This window comes from Epinephelus moara, chromosome 21, assembly GCF_006386435.1.
Source record: "Epinephelus moara isolate mb chromosome 21, YSFRI_EMoa_1.0, whole genome shotgun sequence".
NCBI classification, from domain to species: Eukaryota; Metazoa; Chordata; class Actinopteri; order Perciformes; family Serranidae; genus Epinephelus; species Epinephelus moara.
Genome location: NC_065526.1, coordinates 2,231,957 through 2,258,022, shown reverse-complemented (window position 1 = coordinate 2,258,022; position 26,066 = coordinate 2,231,957). Strand labels below are relative to the sequence as shown.

The window sequence follows — 26,066 nt, the reverse complement described above, 5'->3', positions numbered from 1 at the left end:
ATGAGATATGCCCATTCAAAATTTGCTATTTCAATTGGTTGCTATAGCGCCCCCCTTTGGCCAATTGATGTAATATTGCTTCATTGGCATCCTCCCATGACCCTCTACCACTGTGCCAAATTTCACATGGATTGACCAAGTCAGTGAGGAGAAAAACATGGAACAGACACACAGACACAGACAGAGTTTTCGTCATTATATAGTAAGATAATAAAGCTGTCTAGGTAGAAGCTGGACTGGTCTGCTCCTGCAGGCTCTGTTCATCTTCTGTTATGTTGTTGAAGTTTTTTATTTCATGCATATAGTTAAGCACTTCCTGCTAAAAATCCTTTACATATCCCACCTACATGATAGGTATTCCCAGAAACACCCTCAAAAAGCTATGAAGTAAAAGGAGCAAAGAAAATAGAAACCATAGGACGAGGTGAACCGCAACCAGGACAATTGATTTGTTTTCATCATGGAAAAGTGCACTTATCTTTTATTTATCCTGGATTATGACACCCTAGAAGAGAAACAAAGCGGTTTAGTAGTTTGTTTAGGAGCTCAGACCTTATCAGTGTTTACCTCTACTTGATAAATGCTACTGGAAAAATGGAAAGTGGAAAAAAATGAATTTCTTGTAAAGAATACCTCAATTTAAAACCACATAAAATGAATTCATGTCTTATTAGAACTTAATTTTTGATTAATGCTGAATTGTGCACTTGGACAAACGCCACATTTAACAAACCCTAACCCTGAGTACGTTTTTTTTTTTAAGGAATTTGTGGACGTGTAAAATACAGTGTTACTCATAATTCTAATCCAGCTCAATAAATTGAAAGTAATAGGATTCAAAATGTTCTTCAGACATGAAGGCGAAAGCTGACTTCCACGGTGGGGAGCCGCCAGGCCACGAGCTTATAAACGGCCACTCTTCCAACGATCTGGAGGAGCTGGAGGACGACGATGACTCAGACAGCAGCAGCCCTCCACTTCCCTACCTGCAGGCCCCTGTGCCCGACGGCTGCTGCACACTGGACGGTAACACCAAAAGGCTTTGATGTGGACTGTTAAATATAAACTAAATATAAACATATACACGTTTGTCTGAAGTTCGTCTTTGTTTCTTTAAATGTCACATCTGCTGCATCCTCTGACGTAAAACACTCATCCTCCTCAGGGTTCTGTCAGGCCGGCAAGGACCTGCGCCTGGTCTCCATAGCAACCGAGCCCATTGAAGTCCCAGCAGGCTTTGAGCTGGTCGGCGCCAAGTCCCCCAGCGTCCCCGAGCACATCCTTGTGTGTGCCGTGGACCGACGCTTTTTACCTGACGAGAATGGGAAAAATGCACTTTTAGGTCAGTCTGTTCTCCTGGTCTGAGATCAGAGTGACGGAGACAGAGCAGCATCATTTTATGCTCCTGGTAGATCTAAATCTGGTCACACTCCAGACTGGACTGTAAATACTGGCTAATAAATGTTTAGTAAAATGAAACAATAACTTCATTTTTGTTCCATTACTTCCAGGTTTTTCAGGAAACTGTGTGGGCTGTGGGGAAAAGGGTTTCAGATACTTCACTGAGTTTTCCAACCACATCAACCTGAAGTTATCCACCCAGCCCAAGAAGCAGAAGCACTTAAAATACTACCTGGTGAAGAATTCTCAGGGTGCTCTGTGCAAAGGACCCCTCATCTGCTGGAAGGGTAAAAACCCCAGCGTGCACTGATTTGTTCTCCGATGATGTGCTGTTTGTTTATCATTCCTGTCTGTTTCTTCTCAGACTGTAAAACCCGTCAGTTCTCCAGCAGCGCATCCACATCCAAACCCAGCTCGTCCTCCTCTCTCAGCAGCAAAGAAAACGGAGGCGCCAGTGGACACAGCTCCTCTCCCTTCTCCCTCTCAGGTGAGGCTGCACGCAGCTCAGATAATACTGCAAGATTTAGAGAGCCACTTCAGGATAACATGAACTTCTGTACATTTAACTAAAGTTTTGTCAAATTTATTGCCTCCATTTTTCCTAAAATGTCAATCCAAAATGTATATATTTCACCAAAAAGAGTCACTGCGTCTGTAGGTTTATGCTGTTGCCATAGAGACAGGTGATGGTTAAGCCCTGAAATGTACTATTTATATTAGGTGAGCTGATGCTTGAACGACTACACTGCAATCAGCTGTTTTATGAATGAGTTTGTGACAAAAAGGAGGTTTGGTGTTTGTGTTACATCCCATTTTGTAGCGGTGATGAACCTTTTCATTGTATTTTTATTATTGTTAAAAGTGGTGGTTGCAGTGTCTGATAGTCAGATTGAGATTGAGAATACTTTATTGATGCCGGAGGGAATTTGGAAGACTTTGTTGTTGCTCTTACACGATACAAACATAGGGAAATATAAGAAAATAGAAATAAATAAGAAGTATCCAGGGAAAAAAATTGCAGTATGCTACAATTTATAACACAATATTTACTTTTAAATATAAAATTAAGAAAAAAAAAATCAGAAAATCTAAAAATATAAGAAGAGATATGTTTTAAAATAAATAAAAATATACAAAATAAATCAGTTTTCTATGTCATATTGTAATACTTGTAAGCCAAAAAGGAAATTTTATACAATTCAGGCGCATAATTCTTTAAAAACACAGTTTCATTAATCATTTCTTCGACCAATCACTAAATGCGATATGGCAGCAAGACGCATTCTTCCTCTCTTTGAGGAGATGTTTCTTCTCTGACCTCTCACAACAAGAGTGCTTGTTCCCTCTTTGATTGAAAATAAAGCTCCCGGGCTTACGGTATTGATTTGTTCTGAACCTGGAAGCTGCCTGTCAGCAGAGATCTCACACAGTAATGTGTTAGACAGCTGAGCCGCGGGGCTCGTTGTTGGCGTAACCCTCACCTGAAATATCCGGACTAGTGAGACCTTCAGTTACGTCCTGCTCCCAAAGAGGTCGCCGACGTTTTGCGAGCCAAGAGGTCGGACAGCGTAGCATGCACCTCTCCACGTGCACTCCAAATGACTGGTTATCCTGAGATCATTAATGAAAAGGAGAGTTATGGTTAGTTTTTAATCATGCAGATATGGATACAGAAGAGTTAGTGTTTGATTGCAGCCCAGACTGTGGAGCAGTGGGTGTCCAGGCTGCAGGGAGCTGGTGAGTGTTAATTGTATTTTAATGATACTTTATCATCTTTCACCTTCAGATTCTCCACCCACAAGAACGACGCAGGTATCCTCTGTCTTTTTCGGGAGTCAGGACCTCGGCAGAGACTGCAGTTTCCTCAAACCTCTGTCATCCACGCCTGGAAACAAGACTCTACCAATAGGTGAGGCTGTTTTTCAGTGCACGTCTAATTGCTTGTTGCTTTATCAGCTAATCACCTTGTCAGTGTATCTCCCCTCGGCATTGTGCTTTACTTGGACTGTATTATTAAGTTCCTAAGGTAGATGACACCAGAGACACACACAAAAACATCACATAACATTCTCGGTTGCATCCAGGCTTTGGTATTTGCAGGGATTTTGTTGCTGGTACGCCTTGGCCTTTATGTGAGTGACACTTCAATGGCCTTGTATTTATGCTGAAAAGGGTTGCTTAGCTACACTACGTGGTTCAGCATTAAGGCAGGTGGAGCCTTGGCTGACCGTGGAGCCAAGATTAACCTCTGCTACGGCTTGCCTAGACACACACACACACACACACACACACAAACAAACACACACACGTGACATGCACACACAAACAGATGCACGCGTGTGTTCTTGTATTTACACACCGATCAATACTAAAGGAAGGAATGCCGTAATGACTTTTTAAGGCTGTGCTATCCATTAGCTCCTTTACAAGGTTGTGATATTGACAGGCAAAGGCTACACACACCAATCAATGTTTTAGTGTATTGCAAACACAGTGAATATGAGATTGCAAAATGTCCGATCCGGTCATTGGCGATTGACATCCATGTATAGGAAATCAATAGGCCACTGTTAGTGCTGACTCATTTTTATGTATTGCTCAGCACATAGTTACAGATGCCAAACTATTTATATATTTATAGCTCAACAACTGTCAGATGGATTGCCAGGAAGATTTTATAGACAAGCACAGTGCCCACCCAGTGGATGAATCTAATTATGTTGATGATCTAATGACTTTTAGCGCCATCATCAGGTCTAAATTCCAACTTGCCCAAATGGTTTATTATTTATAGTTACTTTAAAAAATATAATTAAATTCTCATCAGCCTCAACTGTACTTTGTTGAGGCTTGTGTTTTGAATTAATGAGCTAATATTAGCATGCTTACACTACACTAAGTCTGTGACCATGGTGAACATTGTGTGTATGTTAGCTTGCTGACATTAGCATTGAGTTTAAAGGGACGGTTCACCCCAAAATCAAAAATACATATTTCCCCTCTGACCTGTTTGTGCTATTTATTGATCTAAACTGTTCTGGTGTGAGTTGCAGAGTGTTGGAGATATCGCCCGTAGAGTAGTCCGCCTTCTCTCTAATATAATGGAACTAGATGGCATAGTGCCAAAAACTACATTTGAATAACTTAACAGCAATGTCTCTTTCCAGAAATCATGCCGTAGTTACGCAAGATATTACACAGACCTTGTTGTGAGCAGTTTCATGAAGGAACTATTTTTTTTACCCCGAGCTACACCCGCCAACTGTATCACCACGAAAAAGGAAGTGTGCATCTACTCATGGACGAGAGGCTCATGCTCAAGACAGAGTGATAGTAAACATTAATGGCATCCTCCCCGGCTGAGCTGTAACATTAGCTAGCTCTGTGGTGCTAAGTGAGCTAGCAGTAGATGCACGCTTCCTTCTGCGCAGGGATACGGTTCGTGGGTGTAGTTCAGTAGAAAGAAAATAGTCCCCACATGAAACTGCTTACAACAAGGTCTGTGGATTATCTTGAGTAACTGGGTCATGATTTCTGGAAAAAGACATTTTTCAAATGTATTTCTTTAGCGCTTTGAGCACCGCAAGCTGAGTGCCATCTAGTTCCATTATACTGGAGAGAAGGCAGACATCTCTACAGCCGAAATCTCCAACATCATGCAGCTCACACCAAAAGAATCTAGACTGATAAGTAGCGCTACAAGTAAGAGGAAAAATATGTATTTGTGATTTTGGGGTGAACTGTCCCTTTAAAGCACTGCTATGCCTACTAAACTCTTAGTTTTGTTAGTATGTATGTTGTTAGTAAGTATAAAGTCTTAACTGTCTCTGGTGTGTTAATGTGTGTATTCATGTGCATGTATGTGTGTCTCTAGTACCGACAGCTCTGAGGGTAAACGGGCCGACAAACGGCCTAGTTGTTGATGGCCGTCCTCCTTTACTGAACCCCTCCCAGGTCTCTTTGGGGCCTCAAGCTCAGGGGTATCGCACTGCTGACTTAGGAGACAGCCCTGGTAAGGATTTCTCTCTGAAGAGAAAATTAAGTCACATATTTTCAGAAGCACATTGTGTTACATTCATTATCTATCTATTTTTTTTTCTCTTGTCACGTTCCCTGCATCTCTCTGGATGTTCAGTACCCACTGCTATGAACTCGGGTCCTCCAAAGAAGCGGCACCGGAGCTGGCATCCCAGCACACTGGTACCTGTCCCACCCACAGCCGTCCCCGTGCCAGCCATCCGGCCGATAGTCTGCTCTCCAGGTCAGTTCATGAACCAATCAGGATGGCTTTTTATGCCGTGTTGTGATGAGTCGGCGTGAAATGGGTTGTAAATCGACCCACGTGGTTTCTTTTTGGCTCATTTCACTGCGTGCTTACGTGCCTGTCTAAGCATGTGTGTGCAGTTGTGTGTTTTCTGTGCCCTGAAGAGCATGTGTTGTTTATAGCACCCCCCACCCTCTGGGTTGCGGATGAGTATGCCGCGTCCCTGACGTACCTCTGGTTGTTAGGATGATTCACCCACTATCTCCATGGAGATAGTGCTGGAGAGATTGTTGCAGAAATAGTTAATAATAAAATTGCATGATTGAGGAACATTTCTGCTACGTCATGTTATTGTGGGTATCTGTGCAACCATCATTTCAAATTAAATTGTCCATGCTAAGTTTTTTCACAGTACAACAGCCACAGATATTACTGCAGTGTTTTCTGGGTAATAGTACGGACATGAATCTTTTTATTTCCATCCAGGTTCTGTATTAGGAGTGTCGCCTCCTCAGCCACCGGTAGCAGGAGTCATTCAGCCTCAACCTGTCACCGCTGGAGAGACGGTCATCGTCCCCAACAACCTGCTCAACTCCTCAGGATTTCGCCCTGTCATCCTCATCGGTATAAGCTTCATTTTAGTCACCTGCTGTTTTTTAATCCTGCAAATTAAATATATTAAATAGTTTTACCAATAATTTACTGTGTACAGAGTTTCACAGCAGATCAGATGTTAAATTGTTGTCCCATATATTGTCCCCTACATGTTTCAGTTTTGTCTCATGATAACTGTCCTTTCAGGGCATGGCACTTTACCTTATTTCTATGGAAACGTTGGGGACATAGTGGTGAGCCCCCTCCTGGTCAGCTGCTATAAGAGCAGCCAGCTGACAGAGAAAACCCTGGAGACGTTGGGCCTCGACAGCAGCCAGCGTCTCTGCGTGGAGACAATGATCCTGCTCACTTTACAATATCTTGCACGTTTAGGTAAGCAGCAAACACTCAGCTCAAACACACAGAGAAGCCTCAGTGTCACTGGTATGTTTGCTGTCAGCAATCACACGGGGTTGTGGGGTGAATGACCTCAAGGTGCTGGTGTCTCATACAAATATTTGTCTTTGGTTGATATTTTGTTACATGCACGTTTCTGCTGTATATCAGTATTTTTGTCGTTTCATATTTGATTTTTCTCACAGCCTCGGAGCAGATTCCTCTGAGGGAGGAGCTGGAGCAGATTGTTTTAAAGGCCATGCTGTGTTGTCCCCGGGGTCCTGCCATCTCCCCGTCTCAGCTGCCCTGGTTGGCTCGGCTAGAAGCCAGCGTCTCAGGGGGCAGCGTCCAAGTTGTGGTTACCCATAACTCTCTGGGAGAGGGCATCTCTGAGTCGCTTCGGTCTCTCAGTGAGGGTCCTCACCATCAGAAGTGCCTGCCCACATATGTAGTCATTATATGTGCCTCCAAAATGAGTGGCAACGAGTTCTGTGTGCTCGTTTTGGGTGAGTGTCGCCACCTGGTTTGATTGGAAGTCATTTAAGCTTGTTGCTATGTTATAACTTTGACTAGTCTGTGCACAATATGTATGTTAAAGGTGTAATAATGGAATCTTTATGTGTTATGTGACACAGGAAAGTACCAAGCACGGGCCTTAGCTGAAGGCATGCTGACAACAAATGAGTTTCTGAAGGAGATCAGCTACGAACTCATCACAGGGAAAGTCAGTGTCTTGGCGTCTCACTTCAAAACAACATCATTAGGTGAGAGCTGCGTCCGTACAACATGTGTTTATTGTTCTGTTGTTGTAAGAATCTTTGGGAGAAAGAAGATTAACTGAATGTTACACCTATTATATGGACTAAAACGAACTGTCCCTTTAAAGCCGATGTCAAGGACTTAAATAGAAATGGTGTTACACATCAGTTCAATATGAGTGACTGTAGAGAGAGTATTTGTGTCACAGCAGCTTGTGTGCCCGCCTCTGTGTCTTTGTGTGACGATGGTGACTGGTTCATTTTAGGGGACAATCTGGACAAGCAGCTGGTGCGATACCAGCGCCGACGGAAGGGGCAGGTCATCCAGCCCTTTCAAGGCGATGTCACTGACCACATCCACTCCCAGGAGGCTGCCAGCATGTCACCACCCTCCGACAGAGGTTAGAGAGCGCTCCATCGTACTCACTGAGCTGCTTGGCTCACCTGCAGGGGGAGAATTTCTTTTCTTTTCTTTTACCATCCAACAAAATCAATATATATTCTACCTAGACTGTAGTTATGTCACACAAACAGTATTTGTAAATCTGATTAATTTATTGATTTATCTTCTATTCAAATTTAAGACTTTTCCTTTGTTCTGCAGTAAATGATCATTCTTTTGTCAATAAATTACAATAAATTTTTATCTGTGTTTGTCACCGGTAGCAGTATACTCTACATTATTAAATGTTTTACTCAAGGTAATTCTTATTTTGTTGCACATTAAATTGACATTTATGCTTTCTCCCTCTTTGTTTTCCTGCAGCAGAGCTGTTAAATAAGGTTTTCCAGATCTATCCGACCCAGCTGAGCGTCGCTCGGAGCCTCCTCTCTCAAGTCTGCTCCATCGCCGACTCAGGAACCCAGAATCTCGATTTGGGGCGTTTTTGTAAAGTGGACTTTCTTGTTTTGGTGCCTCCATCTCACATCCTGGTGCACCAGACGGCACAGCGCATCCGACAATCAGGTTTGTGTCCAGTGGTGTAAATATCAGCATAATAAAGATTCAAGATGGTTTCTCCTCCTGCTTAGATCTTAAACTTTCAGAATTACATAATTAATAAATGTTCTAGCAGTGTTGTTCCACCAAGTTATGATAACAAGATCATATCAAATATTCATTTCTTTTATGTTTTGCTCAGGAGTACTTGTCGACCTGGGAATCGAAGACGCCTGCTCAGCCTACCAGAAATCAGACAAGTACGTGGTGCGTCTGGACGGTGACGTTCACACCAAAATGGAAGCCTTCATGAGGAAAGTCAAGCAGAATCCCTACACCCTGTTTGTCCTCATCCACGACAACTCGCACGTCGACCTCACAAGGTAAGACGACCCCACTGACACCGTGTTGCTCTGTTGACAATCCAAAGCCGTGTGAAAAGATGAGCTGTTATGGCTGCAAATGTAGCCTTGTCCTTCTGACACACTGAGTACAGCGCCGAGAGGAGAACAGCTGCAAGCGAATGAAAACAAACAGCACTGAGTATCTGTAACCTTGGATTGTGATGAAATGTAGACCAGATACTTTGAGACCCCTGATTTTAAAATTATTTTTAGACATATTTGTTCTTACGTGAAATTTTGTGTCAATGCAGTTTGACAGTTTATATTCCTGGCAGCCAGTCGCTCAGATCCTATTCAAAGCAATCTGCTGTTGTCATTGCCAGAAACCTAAAAAAAGATCACTTCCTGTGTTCCACGGGGTTTTTCTTGGGAATGACCTACAACACACTGGGCAGTTAGCACAGCAAATGCAAAATCCCTCATGAACCATGTCCTTAATCGGGTGGTTATTTTTGTCTGTGTTAAATGTTACGAATCTAGAATATCCATCCATATTCAGACACTTTGCCCTACTCCCTCTCCAGTGCTCTGTCAGGCTCTGTGTGCCACGGCGAGCTGCAGGGTTTGGCTGACCGGGTGGTGAATTGTCAGGAAGTCCTCGATGCCATGAACCTCCTGGTGCTGCAGGTCAGCTGTTTCCCGCACACGCTGCAGACCCGCCAGTCCCGCATCAGCATCCACAACGAAGTCCACTGGCCCTCCAACGAAAGTCTGGTGAGTGTTGGCGACCCAAGAAAAGTCATGGAAGTCATTGTGAAAGATCAACTAACACAACATTTGTGCAAAGAGGGATAGTTCAGTGAGACATCTGAGCTATTTAATTTCTAAATGTTAAATTTCAACATGATGGCAGCATGCAGAGGCCAGTTTGTAACACTTGTGGTTTAGCTTCTCCACCTGGTGGACTTAAAGTGCACCTACACTAACCAGAAGGGTAACTTAAACCGTATTGACTTTTGAGATATTAACTGAAATATAATTTTCTGGGGGAAACTTTTGCTTTAATTTGATAGGTGTAGAGTTAGACAGGACACATGGGGAGAGAAAGGTATACGCCCTCAACTGAGATTGCTGGGGCACCCTAAGATATGACTGTTTTGACATATTTCTGCTGGTGATACATCCATCATACCAAAACTGTGTGGTGCTACAGAGTCTTCAAAAATAGATTTGTTCTGGTTTCAGGTCAGTGTGTGTGGGTTGTAATTCTGTTTATACTTCCTGCATAACAGGGGTTTAGGTCAGTCCTAATGATATTTAAGCTTGTACTCCTCATTATTTGAATATAAAAATAGGACTCAGAGTTGCAGAGCAGAGGAGGGATGTTAAGGTCAAGCTGCACTAGTCCTTCTCATCATTATAATGACCTATCGCCCAGATGACATTATTTATAACAGTGCTTCCCAGTTAACAGGACAGCCAGGCAGGTTTAAAAATGCTCCACAAAAACATTTCTTGAGAATCACTGCATGATATTAAGGCCTGTTAAAGTCACGCCCGTAACCCATAGACATATTCAACTGACACATTTTAAGTGGAACTGCTAATTTCAGAGGGCAAATAATAACGAGGTGAAAGCACTCACTTAGCTTTCAGGTCAAGCGCCATGCAGTGAGACAAGACTAATTATATTCAATACATTAGTTCCTCTTTTAAACGCTGAATTTTACGCAGTGTAGTTAATGTGTAAATGGAGGGAAAAACTAACAGCGTTGACATTTAAGAGTATGCCATGTTGATCTGTGCTATATTTGTCGTCCAGCAGGGGGAGCAGTCTCCTAATGAGTTGCTCTACTTTGGCCTGAGGGACTACAGCAGCTCCCTGCAGTGGGGTGTGGCCAGCCCCATTCTGCGCTGTGATGATGCGTTTGAGAAGATGGTCCACACACTGCTGGAAAGGTCAGTGTGGTGTCATCACGTGTATTAACGTATTGTGATCCAATATGTGATCATATAGAGGTGTGTTTTCTGTCAGTTTTAAAAAGGGCATGCACTGGCAGTGAGTGGGTGAAGACGCACAAATCTGGGAAAATGGTGCCTGTGTTGATAAAAGACATCGTAACATAAAGCTCAGACTAACAAACTCCCCTGTTTGTGCCCCAGACATCCGCACCTGCACAGCATGGTGATCCGCAGCTACCTGCTGATTCAGCAGTACACAGAGGCCATGATGGCCCTGACCTCCTCCCCGTCCCTGAGAGACCACATCACCCCAGAGACCCTGGCCATGGTGGAGGACCTTATCAACGCCCCAAGCAGAGAGGGCTCCCAGGGTCGGGGCCACATGCTGCTGGTTCGAGTCCCCTCGCTGCAGCTGGCGATGCTGGCCCGGGAGCGACTGGAGGACGTGAGGGACAAACTGGGGCTTCAGCTGTGCTTCGCCGTGCTGCTAGGAAGCCCCGCCTCCGAACTCAACCTACCCAGGAACTTCACCAGCCGCCTCAGGGTGAGAAAGACATAAAACCACAGTCATGAGTCTTTTTATTGTATTTTCTATTATACACTTTAAATATTTATACAGTTTTACTGTGGTTTATTCAGGCAAGCAACACGTTCATCAATATTTGAATAGATATGAGGATGTGAATGAAATTGGGTTTTACAGAGAAGTCTGAAGTAATTATCAGGAATTTGACTTCTTAGAACTCACTTATCTCTTTTTCTTAGACTTTTTTTCTTGCAACACAGAGATTAATCTCAGAGCTCATTTAAACCTCCAAATATCTCCACTGAAACACAGCCAGTGAACGGTTTTAGGATTTATTCTCAGCTCTTAGCTCTAGTCAACACAGCTGGCTTAAAAAACAACACTATTTTATGTTTGATTAAATTTGTGCATGATATTTGTAACCACTGAAAAGGAAACCTTACCCTTAGATATCCTATTTGATCTCTCGGTCCAGTATCAGCCTAATATGCAAGTTTTGTTTAGTAAACAGTAAACATTATGTAATAAGTGTGTTTTGCTGTAGGCGTGGAGAGGCTGTGAGAATGAAGACTGGGTACCGCACACTTATGAGGATCTGGAAGGGCTGCCTTGCATCGTCATCCTTACAGGAAAGGACCCTCTTGGAGAAACTTTCCCCAGGTTAGTTCATACGTCACAATATTCCTTATGACTCATAATAAAGCCTGAGAGTCATTCGTGCAAGGTATAGTACTTTTAGCTCATCTTTGATTCCTCTTGGTGTGCTGTTGCCTTGACTTCTTTTACCTTCCAAGTGTTATCTTACACATCTGCATTCACACAGTGTGGGTTGTCTTCTCTACAACAGAGGTCCAGTTACATTCTGTCTTGCACTCAGTGTGCCAGCCTTGGGTTGTGTGCTGTGGTGTTTAATTTTCAGTATCATTTGGACATAAAATGTATTTTCAAAATTAAAGATCTTTGGGAGAGAACATAGAATTCAATAGAAATTAAAATCCAAGTATATTACCTTTTCTCAGCAACAGCCTTCATCACACTTTTACCCCACCAGGTCTCTGAAATACAGCGACCTGCGTCTGATAGACTCCAGCTACCTGACTCGCACAGCCCTGGAGCAGGAGGTGGGTCTTGCCTGCACCTATGTGTCCATGGCCGTGGTCCAGGAGCCCAAGAAGGCCTCAGCTCCTCGGGAATCAGACGGAGAAAAGGCCACCACCAGCTTGAATGATGGAGATGAGCTGGAGAGGCCTCAGAGCAACGGCAGCGCTGCAACCAGAACGTCTGGTGAGTCCCTGACCTCACTGAGATACTAAATCTTAGTATTAAAGATGCAAACACTAGAAGTTTAAAGGCATGCTTCAGCCCCATTTGTATATCAATTACTCTTCCTGTGTTACCTTGAACTAGTCAAGAAAATGTAGTTTTATATCCAGATGTAAGCTCAGTCCATACTATTTAAAACACTTCTGCATACAAGTAGCACACCTGGGCACGCATTTGAACTCCTGAATTTCATCAGCCTCTTTTACACAGTGATCGCACTACAGAGCTGCTACAAAATCCCTTCTGTATGCTCCCTTCGCATTTTTACTCAGAACCAAGTGACGGCTACATCATTCCTCCCCTGTGTGTGATTATACACTGCATCTTGGCATCCAACAATCCCCTAGTGTGACATATAACATGTGCATTTGCAGCCCTTAACGAACAATAACAATGCCATAACATGTCAATCACAATCATTTACTTTCTCTGATGTATGTCGGCTGATCTCGTCCTCTGCTCGGAGGGTAAAAAGCTGCCAGATCTAATTTTTTTACAGCACCATTCTTCTTCTTTGAGTTAGCCGCTAATTGCTAGCAGCTGCTTTGTAAGTCTCCCGCGTGCAGTCGCCAACAAATACGTAATCAAAACATCACACCCCCGCTCCACTCATGGTCAGAACTTTCCAGCTTTACATTTTACACAGACCTTGTTTCAGGGCCATTGCTACCTCCGTTCCTGGCTCAGCAAGGTGGCATAATGACGCAATATTGCCACCTTGAACAGGCAGTGTAAAAGTGTCTCAGCCACACCTGTTGTTTCCTGGCCAGTGAATGAGATGCTGGGCAGGAGCAGAGAACATATGCACCTGCCCAGGCACCAAACTCATCCATGCCTGAGATTGTTGATGTATGATAAAAATGATCATTAAGGGGGTGAAATATTTCTTTAAGTAATATAACGTTAGCTTTATTTGTATTAATCTATTTTATTCTCTTCATGTCTCCTCTCAGGCTCTCTGGCAGAGAACGGTGTCAGTTCATCTGACATTGCCGACTCCTCCCAGAAGCCCTCCACATCCACCTGCCCACCTGAAGGTGTCGTTACCTCGGACATAGGCACAGTAACACAAAGGTTTAAGCAGGAGTGCGATTCCATCGGAAGCCAGCTCCCCTCCAACCCCTCCAAAGCCTCCAAGGCCCCTCCCTCTCTTTACTCCAGTTCTTCCTCTTCCTCGCCCTCCCCGTCGTCCTCCTCCACCCAGAGGCCCAGCCAGTCCACGCAGTGTGGTCGCGACACTAAGCCCACTCGGGTGTCCCCACGGACAGTCATCATGTCGCGGGCTGCATACAACCTGCTGGCGGGGGAGTCGGGGAGTCAGCTGAGCTCTTTCTCCCTCCTGCCTCATGCAGATGTGGCCTGGAGCAGCCCGCTGAGGCCCCCTGTCAGTGTCAACCTGCAGGGGGCAGAGCAGAGCATGTACTACCGCCAGTGGACCATAGCCAGGCAGCATCATGCAGATTATGAAGCTCCGTCTGTGCCACATCCACGGCGCCTGCTACTCAGTGGACCCCCACAGGTAACACAACACAAGTGAAACTCCCCCTATAAGTGCATATACATACTATAAGCATCTGGATTTAAGTGTCACTGCAACGTTTCTCCTTTACTAGGTGGGAAAAACTGGGGCCTATCTGCAGTTTCTCCGTATCCTGTTCCGAATGCTCATCAGACTGTTGGAGGTAGATGTGTATGATGAGGAAGAGGAGGAGGAAGAAGGTGAGGATCACTAGGATTTAACTGAATCATTTATTCTGACCTCATATGGTTTAAACACACTGTAGATGTTATGACAAACTAAATGTCTGATGATTTGGTTTTTGTTCTCATGCTTTAATCTTCAGAAACATCAGAGGTTACAACTCCTGTAAATTCCCAGTTGCCTGACATTGAGGAGATTCGAAAGCTGCCCTTTGACCCCATCCCCCGGCACCCTAAGTTCAGGAATGCCAGCCCTGTTTACAATGACAAGATGCCAAAGTCCTTAACAGGTCAACAGAAATATGCAAACACACTGTATTTCAATCTGCCGCTGTAAACACAGCACGGATGCTACTTTAATATAAACTTAAACAAGCTGGAACGTGTTTGGTTTTTGCAGATTGTAAGCAAGAAGGCGAGAGCCATACACCAGCAAAACGAGAGACCAAGTCCATACGTCTGAGTAGGTTTGCCGCCCACAATGCCTTTCATCACTGTGAACAGTGTCACCACTACTGTGAAGCGGGCCCTGCCTCACAGGTGAGTGTGCACGGGCTTACATCAAACATCTGAGTCACTCATCTGCTGCTGTGGTTGCGCTTGATTAACTTCAAACATTGCTGACTTTGAGATGCAAAGATATCCTGTCAAAATACTTTGACAGTTGAAAGCTTGAGGGCGTTTATACCTGATGTAGTCACACGTAATGGCGACCTCTGTGTGAATAATGAATGTGTGTGTGTGTGTGTGTATTGTAGCTATCGGAGTGCACCTTCCATGCTTTCACCTTCTGCTCGTCCATGCTGGGGGAGGAGGTCCAGCTCCAGTTCGTCATTCCCAAAGCCAAGGAGCAGCACTTTGTCTTCAGTCAGCAGGGCAGCCACTTAGAGAGCATGTGCCTGCCTCTGGTCTCCACCAAGGTTAGTTTACTGTATACATGTGGGAGTATTTATGGTTGCGTAGGTATGTATGTGTCTAGAGAAGGTGGGGGGATCATCTCTCCCTGCCAAAGTCAAAACTGAGCCATAAACCAATGTGATAAATATTTTTTTGGGTCACAACTTTACTGTTTTGTTTTACTCTGCATCTGCCTCCAGGACCCCGATCTATTAAAGAGTCCAATCTTCACCCCGACCACAGGACGACAAGAGCACGGCCTGCTTAACATTTTCCACGCCATGGAGGGCGCCAGTCATCTGCACATTCTGGTCGTCAAGCAATTCGAAATGCCGCACTACAGAAAATACTGGCCCAACCACATCCTGCTCGTCCTGCCGGCTATGTTCAACAACGCAGGAGTTGGTGAGCAGCTTGCTGACTTAATTAAACTTAGATGTCTGCGTAAAAATGTGATATTTCAAGGCAAACCTGTAGCTCACTTATTAAAGCATGTGCCTGAGTTCTTAGCAGCGACCTAGGTTTGATTCTGACCCGCGGCTCTTTGCTGTAACTTGTCCAGTTTTTCGGTCTCCCCCTACTTTTCTGTTTTTCTCAGCTAATGCTATCTATGAAAGGCAAAACGACATAAGCCCACTCATAAAAACATTGCTCCATAGCGCTACTAGTGGTACCTTTAAGTCAGTACATGAGCGACCCTGGTCATATATTTATCACAGTCAGTCATCTTTGTTTACAGTAGGTAACAGGTTAAATGCTGTCTTAGCCATTTGCAGCACTAAAGTCTGATTTGTAAGGAAGCTGATAAGGTGCATAATTTGTGTCAAATGGGTGTAACTAAACTAAATTGCACCAAAACAGATGATCACCCTTTCACCTACTTTGTCTTACCATGAACCTGACAGTCAGTGTGGCTGCCTGCCAACATTCCTGTTCAGTTTAGACCCAACACACTCAGTGCTGTGTATTGAACATGCAGTTTCTGAACTGTTAGAGTTCACTTTTAAATTTGCAATGCATAGGCCACACATACAAATGTATTGCTCAGCTTTTACATTCCGTTTGCGCTGCTTATTACCTCCTGCAGCGCTGTGGTTTATTTGAAAGGAACTGTAGGTGTTTTGAGAAAGTATAAATGGAAAAACTGACACCTGTGCTCCTGTCTTTGCCAGGTGCGGCCCGCTTTATGATCAAAGAGCTGTCATATCATAACCTGGAGCTGGAGAGAAACCGACTGGAGGAGCAAGGTGTCAAGAGGCAAGATGTATGGCCTTTCATTGTAATGATGGACGACTCCTGCGTGCTTTGGAACACCCACCAGACAGCAGACAGCAGGTAGTAACTGTTTTTGATTTGCAAAGTTGTCACGGAGAGGAGTTGCTGAGTTTTGCGAGTAAAATTTATTCTCAGTGATTATTTTTCATGTTAAGCAACCTCTTAGCTTTTGTTACCCCATTACCACAGCTAAAAATATGTATAATATTTGAAGACCTTTGTTAATGTGTGTATGTGATGTGTGTCATGTGTGTCCTGTCCTTTTTCTCTCCTAGTGAGACATCAGAGGGAACTAACGTGTCTCTGAAGACAGTGCTGCAGCATATGGAAACCACTCCAAAGATCTGCCTGTATGCAATGTGCGGCACACGCAGGTGGAGCAGCAGCCTGGCTCGCAAGTCTCCCAGCCACCCCTTCAGCCGGTGTCACCTCCACGACTTTGCCATGCTCAATGTGGACCTGACGCAGAATGTTCAATACGACCTCAATCGGTAAGTTAGTAGAGGATTGTCAGTTAAGTTACACATTTGGTGGCTTGTGCAGCGTCTTAATCTCCTGGTGTTGCTGTTTTGGTGCTGTGTGCAGGTACAGCTGTGAGGAGGTGGACTTTAATCTAAGGGTGAACAGCAGTGGGCTGCTGCTGTGTCGCTTCAATTACTTCAGCCTCATGAAGAAGCACATTCCAGTCGGGGGAAACAAAGACTTCCTGGTCAAACCTAAACTCATGGTGGGTGTCGTGTGTGTACTATAAACTGTTTTAAATAATGGATGCAGTGGTTTGTGAACTCGTGATTTAAAGCCATTAGTTTAAAACAGTCACCATGTTGGATTTTTGGAGGCAGAAGCGATGAGAAGTGACCATGTTTGGACAAGGGAGAGGAGCTAAAGCTAACAATAGCTGCTAGCTCGGTTAGCACAATGCATTTACAGTCTATGTTTAACTGTCATAATGCATTCATGTTGGGGGTTGTGCAGGGTGGAGCCTATTCCAGCTGACATTGGGTGAGAGGCAGGGTTCACCCTGGACAGGTCACCAGACTATCACAGGGCTGACACATAGAGACAGACAACCATTCACACTCACATTCACACCTACAGACTATTTAAAGTCACCACTTAACCTGCATGTCTTTGGACTGTGGGAGGAAGCTGGAGCACCTGCAGGAAACCCACGCTGACACAGGGAGAACATGCAAACTGCACAGAAGTGCTCCCCCACCCTGGGTTCAAACCAGGAAGCCTCTTGCTTTGAGGCGACAATACTAACCACTGTGCTGCCACTCATAATACTAATGCTAATTTTGGCTAGCAAAAAACAGGCATAAGACCATTTAAACAAAGATATAAAACTGCACATCCGACTCCTTGAGGTTTATTTATACCTCCCTTTACGTACAATAGATTTGTCCATTTCAAACAGTGTAAACGTCACTGCCCTCATACTTCCACGCACACTTTATGAAAGCATAGATACGGCCAGTAGATGGCAGTAGAGGTCAGAGTCAAAAGGTGAAGAAGGTCAAAGTAATGTACCCTTTTAAGAAGGCAGCACTGATGCCTTTAAAAACACTGCAACATGTAGACGGAGAATTCTTTTCACAGTATTATTAATTTGTTCCGTTACGCCAGTTTTGAATGTCTTCTTCACCTCCTGAATCTTTCTTGAACTACACTACACTGCCCCCACAATCCTTGGTGGTACTGCTCCATTTTGTCCTCATCAATAAGCATTCAGAAAACATGCACAATTATGGACTAAATGAACACAGAGTAAGGACAGAAGGCTCCATCCATGACGAGCATAAATGAGCCCTTAGAGGATCTTTTAGTACAACCAAACACTGGCAAGACTATTTAGGTGACCAGAATGTTATGATTATATATACTCTGAGAATCTGGGGTCATGCCACAGGGTAGCAACTGTCACTCAAAGCAGCCTCGCTCTTAATTATGCATGCGACTTAAAGTCTTAATAGCATCTTAAGAGGTGAGTTACTTAAAAATTCATCCGCCTCCAGCTGTCATGAATGTTGAAATTAGCTAAGATTGTTTTTGTGCCAGGCTGTTGTCGGACATTTTAACATGAACTATGGACTCCTGTAAGTGGGTTTCTAGTGAATTCATTAGAAACACCATCTAACACTAAGCTGCCCTCTTCTCTCCCCAGGAAATAGAAAACCCCGCCCCAATCAGCCCGTCACAGTATGTCTGCGCCCCAGACAGCGAGCAGACCCTCCTGGACGCCCCGGCCCAGTTCTTGCTTGAAAAGTTCCTGCAAAGCTGCAGCCACAGACTGTTCCCGCTGGCCATTCAGAACAGAAAAAACCCAGTTCTGTCCATCGATAGCTACCTCAACATCAGCCCGGAGGTGCGAGCTCCCAGGAGGTTGCATGTGAAAGCAGCAGAGCAGACTATTAGCATCATTCCTTCAACTAAAGTCTTCATGGCTTAACTGTTGTGAAAACCTCTGCACACACTGTAGTATAGTTTCAGGGAAACCTCTAACTGTGACAAAAATAAGCTGCTGACTGAGTTCATTTCAAATGTTTTGTAAGCTTAAAATTTGTAGAATTTTCCGAATCCACAGAGAAACATGTTGCACAATTTCACCATCTGTTTTGCTGAGAACATTGTGACCTGGATCCATGCACATGTGCAAACACTGAATGCTAACAGTGCATATTGTACTGTATATTTGTGCATTTGAGGTGACGCACTCTGCACAACTTCATTATTTAGAATGCCTAGACACATTTCTTTTGTTTTTTCCTGTAATGGAAATAAATCATGATGCACAGTTGCTTATTTTGCTCGTAAAGCTGACAGGGATTACCGAGGTTTCATGAGGATAATTTCATTAATTTTTTGTTTCCTTCAGTTTGCTTAGTCTATCTTTTCATGTCTTCTGTCACAGATTTCCGTGTGCTACATCAACTCTCGTCCACACTCCACCAACCTGAACCATCAGGGCCTGCTGTTCAGCGGTCTGCTGCTTTACCTCTGTGACTCCTTTGTCGTCTCTGGGCTCCTCAAGAAATTCCGTTTCCTCAAAGGTGAATCATCAGTGCAGTTATTGCTGCTTCTGTTGCTGTTGTCACACTTTTTATAACATTTGCTTACCACAGTGGTAAACACAGTATGTGACACTATTGTATGTTGCCACTGGGGCATGCTTGTCTGTGTGTTCCTGTGTCTTTCTGTGCACGTCAAACCAATAAGCACGGAACAATTAATGGTGGACACTTAATGCATATTACCAGATAGATCATTCAATTAGAAAAAAAAATCATTAGCCTGATTTAATAAGCAGCACAGCCTCTTAAAGGTTATGAGCAGGGCTTTTAGACTCCGGTTCTGATTTATTTTTTACCGTTATTGTGTCCACAGGCGCCACTCTCTGCGTGATCTGCCAGGACAGAAGTTCCCTGCGTCAAACCATCGTCCGACTGGAGCTGGAGGACGAGTGGCAGTTCCGCCTGCGGGATGAGTTCCAGACAGCCAACTGCAGTGAGGACCGGCCCCTCTACTTTCTGACTGGCCGCCATGTTTGAGCTTGAAACACGCTGGACCCACTGCTCTGCCGCAGAGACACAATCAGAAATGAGGATACATTTGATTCCAAACCAGCCAGCAATCACAATTCTTGCCATTCCAGTGGAAGGTCAGAGGGGATATGCTGGAGCTCACGATCCAAAGTGCCCCGCAAGTGGACACAAGGACCCTCATATGGCTTTTCCTTTCATCTGTACTGCCACAGTGCACTATGCCTGGCTCTGGCTCTGAGGAGGGTCAGTGTGTGTTGTAACTCTTGCTTGTCGCTGGGCTTGCGTTCTACTGAAAAAGACTTTGCTGTGGGGAAAAAAAAAGCACAGCTGAAACTGAACTTTGTTTTGTTTGCAAAAACGGACGCTCTCTGATCAATGATGTGACTATTTGAAGATTGTATGTGTACATGGACATTGACCACAGTGTGTCCCATGCTGGACATGCTTGTTTATCTCAGGGTTTTAAAGGGAGATCCAAGGGACGTTGCTTAAAGGGGTAAATCTCTCCTCCAAGTTCACCGTGTACTTTTTGCATTGACTTGTGTTGTGCACCAAAGACATCCTCAGCTGCCCCTCGCCTTTTCCTCCTCACCTGCTCTGCCTCTCGAACTCCACAAGCTCACTGACTATATAATGTTAGCTCACTACATTAAAGGTAGAGTTCACCCTCAAATCAAAAATACATATATTTACTCATATCTGTAGAGATATTCATCAGTGTTGATTGTTTTGGTGTGAGTTGCCGGAACAAGATGGCACTCGGCTTGTGGTACTCAAAGCACTAAAAAAATGAAACAGCAGTAGATGCATGCTTACTTCGGTGTGGTGATACGGATGCAGTTCCATAGAGAGGTTTTCAAATGTACTTTTTTGTACCACATGTACCACAAGCCGAGTGTCATCTTGTTCCATTATATTCAAGAGAAGGCAGACATCTCTACGGCCGATTTCTCCAACACTTGGCAACATCAAAAAAATCTAGACTGATAAATAGCACTACAAAGACAGAGGAAAAATATTTTCTATTTGGGGTTGAACTGTCCCTTTAAGGAAATTTTAAAGGTATACTATGCAGGATTATTCTTAAAAATGTGTAGACTCATACAGTCCCTCTCAATCATTACTTATGAACCACTAGAAATGTGTGGCAATGTATTGATCTGCCTCTGTTGTGTTTTTATTTTGCTATGGTCGAGACATTTATGGGCATGTGGCCCCCAGCTAACACAGTGCACAGGTAAGATAAAAAAAAAAGATAGTAACCAGGTAGTAGCAGCATACATCCAAGAGAAAGCTCGGAAAATTGTGGACGCACGAAATAAAGCAAATATAGTGAGGTGAAACACCAAGCGGACGAAGCTCATTCCAAATCAAAAGTGAATCTGCAGCACTGAAGAGGAGACTAGGGATGAAGGGCGACGCAGAGCTGGCCTGTTTTTGTTGGGCAGGTTAGTGCAGGCAGTTAGCTTACTTAGCTTAGCTTGCTAAAGTATTAGCTTTTCCATTACAACATATGTAACATTCCTACAATAGTGCAGCAGCTTGCAGTGTATGTTAGAGCACTGTAGGTTGCAATTCCTGCATTGTATACCTTTAACACTGAGTTTGGCCTGTATTAGATTTCTATCATCAGTCATTTAAACTGCGAATCCTTTTCTCTTGTGCCTCTGAAATTATTTATGTGGCATCGATAATCCTTCTGACGGGGAGCTGTACGAATGTGGTGTTAGTCTCTTAGTGACTTACACATTCATTTATCCAAAGATTCGCAACTAAAGAAAAGTACAAGTTGTGTCCTCTCAAGAATGTAGGCTGTTAATGTTCCGTTATGGCTTGAATATATAACTATGAAGCAGGTCTGTTGTCCAAAACACGCATCTGACTTTCCACAGGGTTTTACTTTTACAACTCATCTGTTAATGTGCAACGCCAATCAGACGGAGCAACGACCGGTTTACTGGTATGCTCTAAATGACTTTTGTATTTAGGCATTTACTGACTTAAATACTGTGTATTTTAAGCATAATCACATTACGTCAGTAAATGCAATATATATTTAGAAAGCATCTTCACTGCCAAATATTCTGCTACTGACTGTGCCTGAGATTTCAGCTCCTGTTACAATGTTCCTAGGGTGATTGTACATTGATGTCTTGGCTACCATCCACATGTTAAACTCACAATCTGCCATCTTTTGTCTCCAAAGCAAATGGTCATCAATGAAAGGGTTACACACTGTCCAAAGCAGCTGACCAGATCATTACATATACTTGAAAGTGGAATGTTTTTATATGTTTCTGCACAGGGTTGTCCAAAGAATATGCCTTAAGTGACGTTTCACACAGTCACTGCTCAAGTCACTAATTTTTTCGGACCAATGAGAATGAAGAAACCATTTAACTGTGAGGCGAAGGAATGTTTGCCTGAATGAAGCAAAGTGAAATAATTGGATTTCGGACTACTGTACTGTTTAAAGCTTTGTTTACATTATTAATATATTGTATCATCCCCTTAACCACTGAGGGTTACTGATGTTTTTTTTTAGTCTTGTGTAACTTTTGCCAGCATATTTTGGTCATGAATGTCTCTCTGCATTTTATGTTATGTTGCAAAGGCAAGAAGAATCTACCTAGATGTGTCCTTAACCATATGTCTGTATCCCTTCCTGTTCTTGTGTTGGATTTTTATTGAAAATGAAAATCAGGTCCACGAGGGATTCTTATTTATTTGACAAGCCTTTTGGACTGATAATCATATTGAAGTGTAATATTTGATTGCATGCTAAGCTCGCTTAAACCGAGGGAGTGTGTCCTCTTCAAAACCATCCATGAAGGCTTTGCACAAGACCCAAACGAATGATTCTTAGATCTACTGAATGTCACTGGGGGAAGGAAATGTGAACTTGCACTATACAAGTTGCCAGCAGAAAAAATATATATATTTCCCACTGTTAAATTAACCCCAAATGTAGTCCAAATATAAGACTGGTGATCAAAACTTTAACTTAAACTCCAACTGTCCGTAGAATGTGTCTTTCTTTTTAATAATTGAACACTTAATATGCAACTTGCTCTCACAATCTTCACTGAAATGTGTTAAACGATAACCAGCCCAGTGGTAGCCTTGGTGTCTGGGTGATCTACCTCATGTTTACCATTGTGGTTGCGGGCTGTGAACATATGACATTAGAGCCATGCTATTGTTGTTGGAAATTTATGAATGTAATAAAATGACTTCTAAAATCATTTTTCAATCTTTTTTTTTTTTCAAGTGCAAGATTCTGCCAAACAGAGTGGAGTAAGATGATTTTGACCGCTTTAAAGCTACTTAAAATTTAAAAATTAAAAAAAAAAAAAAGCCAAACAAGTCAAGATTATTATCTTTAATTCTTAATGATTAGCCCATTTTTTATTGAATACATCTCCTGAAACATTCATAACTTTTCCTGGAAATCCCTTAATGATGCTTTCTCATTTCCTTAAGGATTCATTTGTTATACCTTTTTTGTTTGTTTAAAACAAGCAACCTTTGCCATAATGTCTTTTATGGTTGCATTTTCCCAGGGAAGTTTTAGTTAAGTTCAATTCAAACAAGAGTATGGTATGTCCCACTTCATCCCAAAGCATCTAACATGGCTGTTTGGTGGTTAAAGAGGTAGCATGGCCACCTCCATGTTGGGAAGTGTGTGCACACAGCCTGAATCAGACTCTGAATCAGTGCTCTGAATACTCTGTACAGTTGCTTTGTAAATAAATGGTTGCAACTGACCCTTCGCTAAGCCCCGCCCCTCTGTGATGGTCCAACAAGCTGTCAGAATAATAGGGAATTTATACTTCTGTGTCGCCGTAGCTATGGCTGTAGCCTGATGTGCACCTCCAAATGTAACTACGCATCACGGCGACGCAGACCTGTATATTTCTGTAAGCTGAAACCATTTTCCTCAGTGGAAACAAAGCTTTTACTTACTTCAATTTCACAGATAAGAACCAATAAATTGTGGAGACAGTAACGCCTCCACAAAAATAGCATTTCAAGTCTTGTGTGTAATTTATCCTGGCTTCATATGAGCAGAGGAAATCTCTGCTCGTCGCTAGGCTAATTTATACAATGTAAAATGCCATAGGCTTGTGCTAATAACGTTAGCATGCTGTATTTGTGGGGAAAATGTGTCCAGATAAAGACAAGTGTTTGTCTGTGAATGCTGCGAGTTATAGTGAAGCTGATTTGTGTTCTTGTGTTTGAAATTGTCTCTATTAACCTGCCATGTTTAATGTGTTTACTGTGTGTTTAATGTGTGTTTAATGTGTGTATTGAATCAACTAAACTTTACAGCACTTCACAGAAACCTCCGCCGCCAACTAGTGTTTTGGAGGTGTAACTGCAGAGTGACAAAGACTCACTACTGCACAAGTAAAAATGCTCACAATGGCATAGGCTACGTGTGTAGGGTCTGTGCACAACTATAAATCCTCTTTGACAAGTGTCATTAATACACGACGTGCCCCAGGCACAACATTTAGCCCCGTTATGAATGGCCAGTCTGCGTATGGGGGCGGGACTTAACAAAGGGTCAATTTAAGCAGCAGACACAGATACCCTGACTTTTAGTCTCTAGTAGGCCTATAACTTAAAAGGGCTGGACACATTTCCCACATTGAAACTTGACTGTTTTTTGTTACAACTCCTCGCTACCTCCCAGTCGCCCACTTTTTTCAAACTCCACTCCACACTGTCCCCTTTAATATCTTATTCCTCAGTTTATGTCTCAAACCCAAACCAAGATAACCCTGGTGGGGTGCCCCTTTAATCTGTGTGTTGCAAGTGCATTAATACAAATCTCAAGCAGTGTTGGTGACACACACATGCAGCCCTGTCTCCAGCCTGTGATTAATAATCCTCTCACCCTCTTCAGCATCCATTCATCCCAGATCTTTTTATACTGTTTAAAGTAAACATCAGGACCTTGCTTATTCCCAGTCACCTCCTTTTCCGATATCCGTCTCACCTCAGCGCCTTTAGCAACGCTGTGACTTTGCACAACGACCCTCTCATTATCAAGAGCAGGAATGGCTTCTTAATGGATGCTATAGGATCTTCTCTGGCTTCACTGTAAGGGCACAGGGGCATTGTTGGTCCAGGGACAGTACTATTTCAGCTCCTGCACAGTAATATTAGAGCACACTTTCCATCAACCTACAACCCCTGTGTGATATAACACAGGGCTATTTTCAGCCAGCTGCAGTCAGGACAGGATAAGGAAGAGAGGGCAGGAAAAGAGTCGCTGGCGTGCTGATTCTTGCACCTCATAATTGCTCAGTGGAGAAAAGCAGAAAGATGTTGTGCGCGAAGCCCAAGAGATTGAAGATGTCCCAGAGTGATTCATTTGTGACAAGCTGGAGAATTCCCATGCTTTAAAAGAGGCCAAAGGGTAATTGACTGTTTTATGACTACAACTATCAAATATGCAAAGACTGGCTTTCTCTGGCCTCTCTCAGTCAGAGTGTCACAGATCAATTTCATTTTCAGATTTGTTCTTCTAGCTGAGATTACAACAAATCCTTTCACAGAAAAAAAGAAAATGTCTCCTGATAATTCTGACATATTTCTTTCAGTTATGGAGTCCTCGGGCATCGCAGTAATTATGACTAAACTACTTTCAAACACTGACATGATTAAAAGTATCACTGCACCATTTATGACACTGTTCACTGATCTATAACTATATAATTATGCAGCGTACATTCGCACATGAGCAGATATCAACATTTATAATAGAGGGATTGCTGCCACATAATATCAATTTTCGTAGATGGTAACCAACAGTGAATCACTCATCCCTCTTGGCAGTATACTCTAATTACTCTCAGGCTTCCATAAACCATCTCACTAAAACCAAAGCTCATCTGTCTGTGGGCTTACTGGGGGGTTGGGGTGAAGGTAAGTGGAGTGGCGGGGGATTACAGTTTGCCTTTGGTGGATCACATCCACGACTGCAGCTATGCATATCCTATCAGCAGCTAAGCCCGTGAGTGCGGAGTGAGTCAATTCCAGGGAGCACAAACTCTATACTGTGATGTGAGAAGGAGAAGGAGGGAGTGTGACCCCGCAGTGACACGCTGGTCATGCTGTAAGCCAGCTCA

The 26,066-nt window shown here is 43.3% G+C and overlaps 1 protein-coding gene and 1 long non-coding RNA gene across 6 annotated transcripts in view; one reads left to right on the top strand and one right to left on the bottom strand.

The window, feature by feature from the left end:
* The window catches only part of greb1l (GREB1 like retinoic acid receptor coactivator), a 51,568-nt gene extending 28,396 nt beyond the window's left edge, over positions 1-23,172 (top strand). For 3 of the 5 annotated variants that reach the window (XM_050074600.1, XM_050074601.1, XM_050074599.1), the window contains exons 4-34: positions 853-1,026; positions 1,166-1,342; positions 1,512-1,688; positions 1,766-1,888; positions 3,188-3,310; positions 5,276-5,413; positions 5,537-5,662; positions 6,152-6,289; positions 6,467-6,652; positions 6,862-7,161; positions 7,291-7,419; positions 7,680-7,814; positions 8,180-8,380; positions 8,556-8,736; positions 9,282-9,471; positions 10,520-10,656; positions 10,861-11,203; positions 11,730-11,845; positions 12,237-12,469; positions 13,462-14,027; positions 14,122-14,227; positions 14,353-14,499; positions 14,610-14,749; positions 14,968-15,129; positions 15,307-15,511; positions 16,279-16,441; positions 16,657-16,872; positions 16,967-17,108; positions 18,549-18,749; positions 19,296-19,434; positions 19,769-23,172. In XM_050074600.1, the coding sequence (XP_049930557.1) occupies positions 853-1,026; positions 1,166-1,342; positions 1,512-1,688; positions 1,766-1,888; positions 3,188-3,310; positions 5,276-5,413; positions 5,537-5,662; positions 6,152-6,289; positions 6,467-6,652; positions 6,862-7,161; positions 7,291-7,419; positions 7,680-7,814; positions 8,180-8,380; positions 8,556-8,736; positions 9,282-9,471; positions 10,520-10,656; positions 10,861-11,203; positions 11,730-11,845; positions 12,237-12,469; positions 13,462-14,027; positions 14,122-14,227; positions 14,353-14,499; positions 14,610-14,749; positions 14,968-15,129; positions 15,307-15,511; positions 16,279-16,441; positions 16,657-16,872; positions 16,967-17,108; positions 18,549-18,749; positions 19,296-19,434; positions 19,769-19,932 (5,678 nt within the window). In that variant the 3' untranslated portion in view covers positions 19,933-23,172. The remainder of the gene's footprint in view (positions 1-852; positions 1,027-1,165; positions 1,343-1,511; positions 1,689-1,765; positions 1,889-3,187; positions 3,311-5,275; positions 5,414-5,536; positions 5,663-6,151; positions 6,290-6,466; positions 6,653-6,861; positions 7,162-7,290; positions 7,420-7,679; positions 7,815-8,179; positions 8,381-8,555; positions 8,737-9,281; positions 9,472-10,519; positions 10,657-10,860; positions 11,204-11,729; positions 11,846-12,236; positions 12,470-13,461; positions 14,028-14,121; positions 14,228-14,352; positions 14,500-14,609; positions 14,750-14,967; positions 15,130-15,306; positions 15,512-16,278; positions 16,442-16,656; positions 16,873-16,966; positions 17,109-18,548; positions 18,750-19,295; positions 19,435-19,768) is intronic. The other 2 variants (XM_050074602.1, XM_050074603.1) reach the window with 2 other exon arrangements.
* On the bottom strand, positions 1,778-3,302 carry LOC126408863 (uncharacterized). Its single transcript, XR_007571966.1, has 3 exons — positions 3,182-3,302; positions 2,883-3,012; positions 1,778-1,915 (listed from the first exon to the last, which is right to left on the bottom strand). It is a non-coding gene; the product is annotated as an uncharacterized LOC126408863 (long non-coding RNA).
* Positions 23,173-26,066: the final 2,894 nt, after the last annotated feature.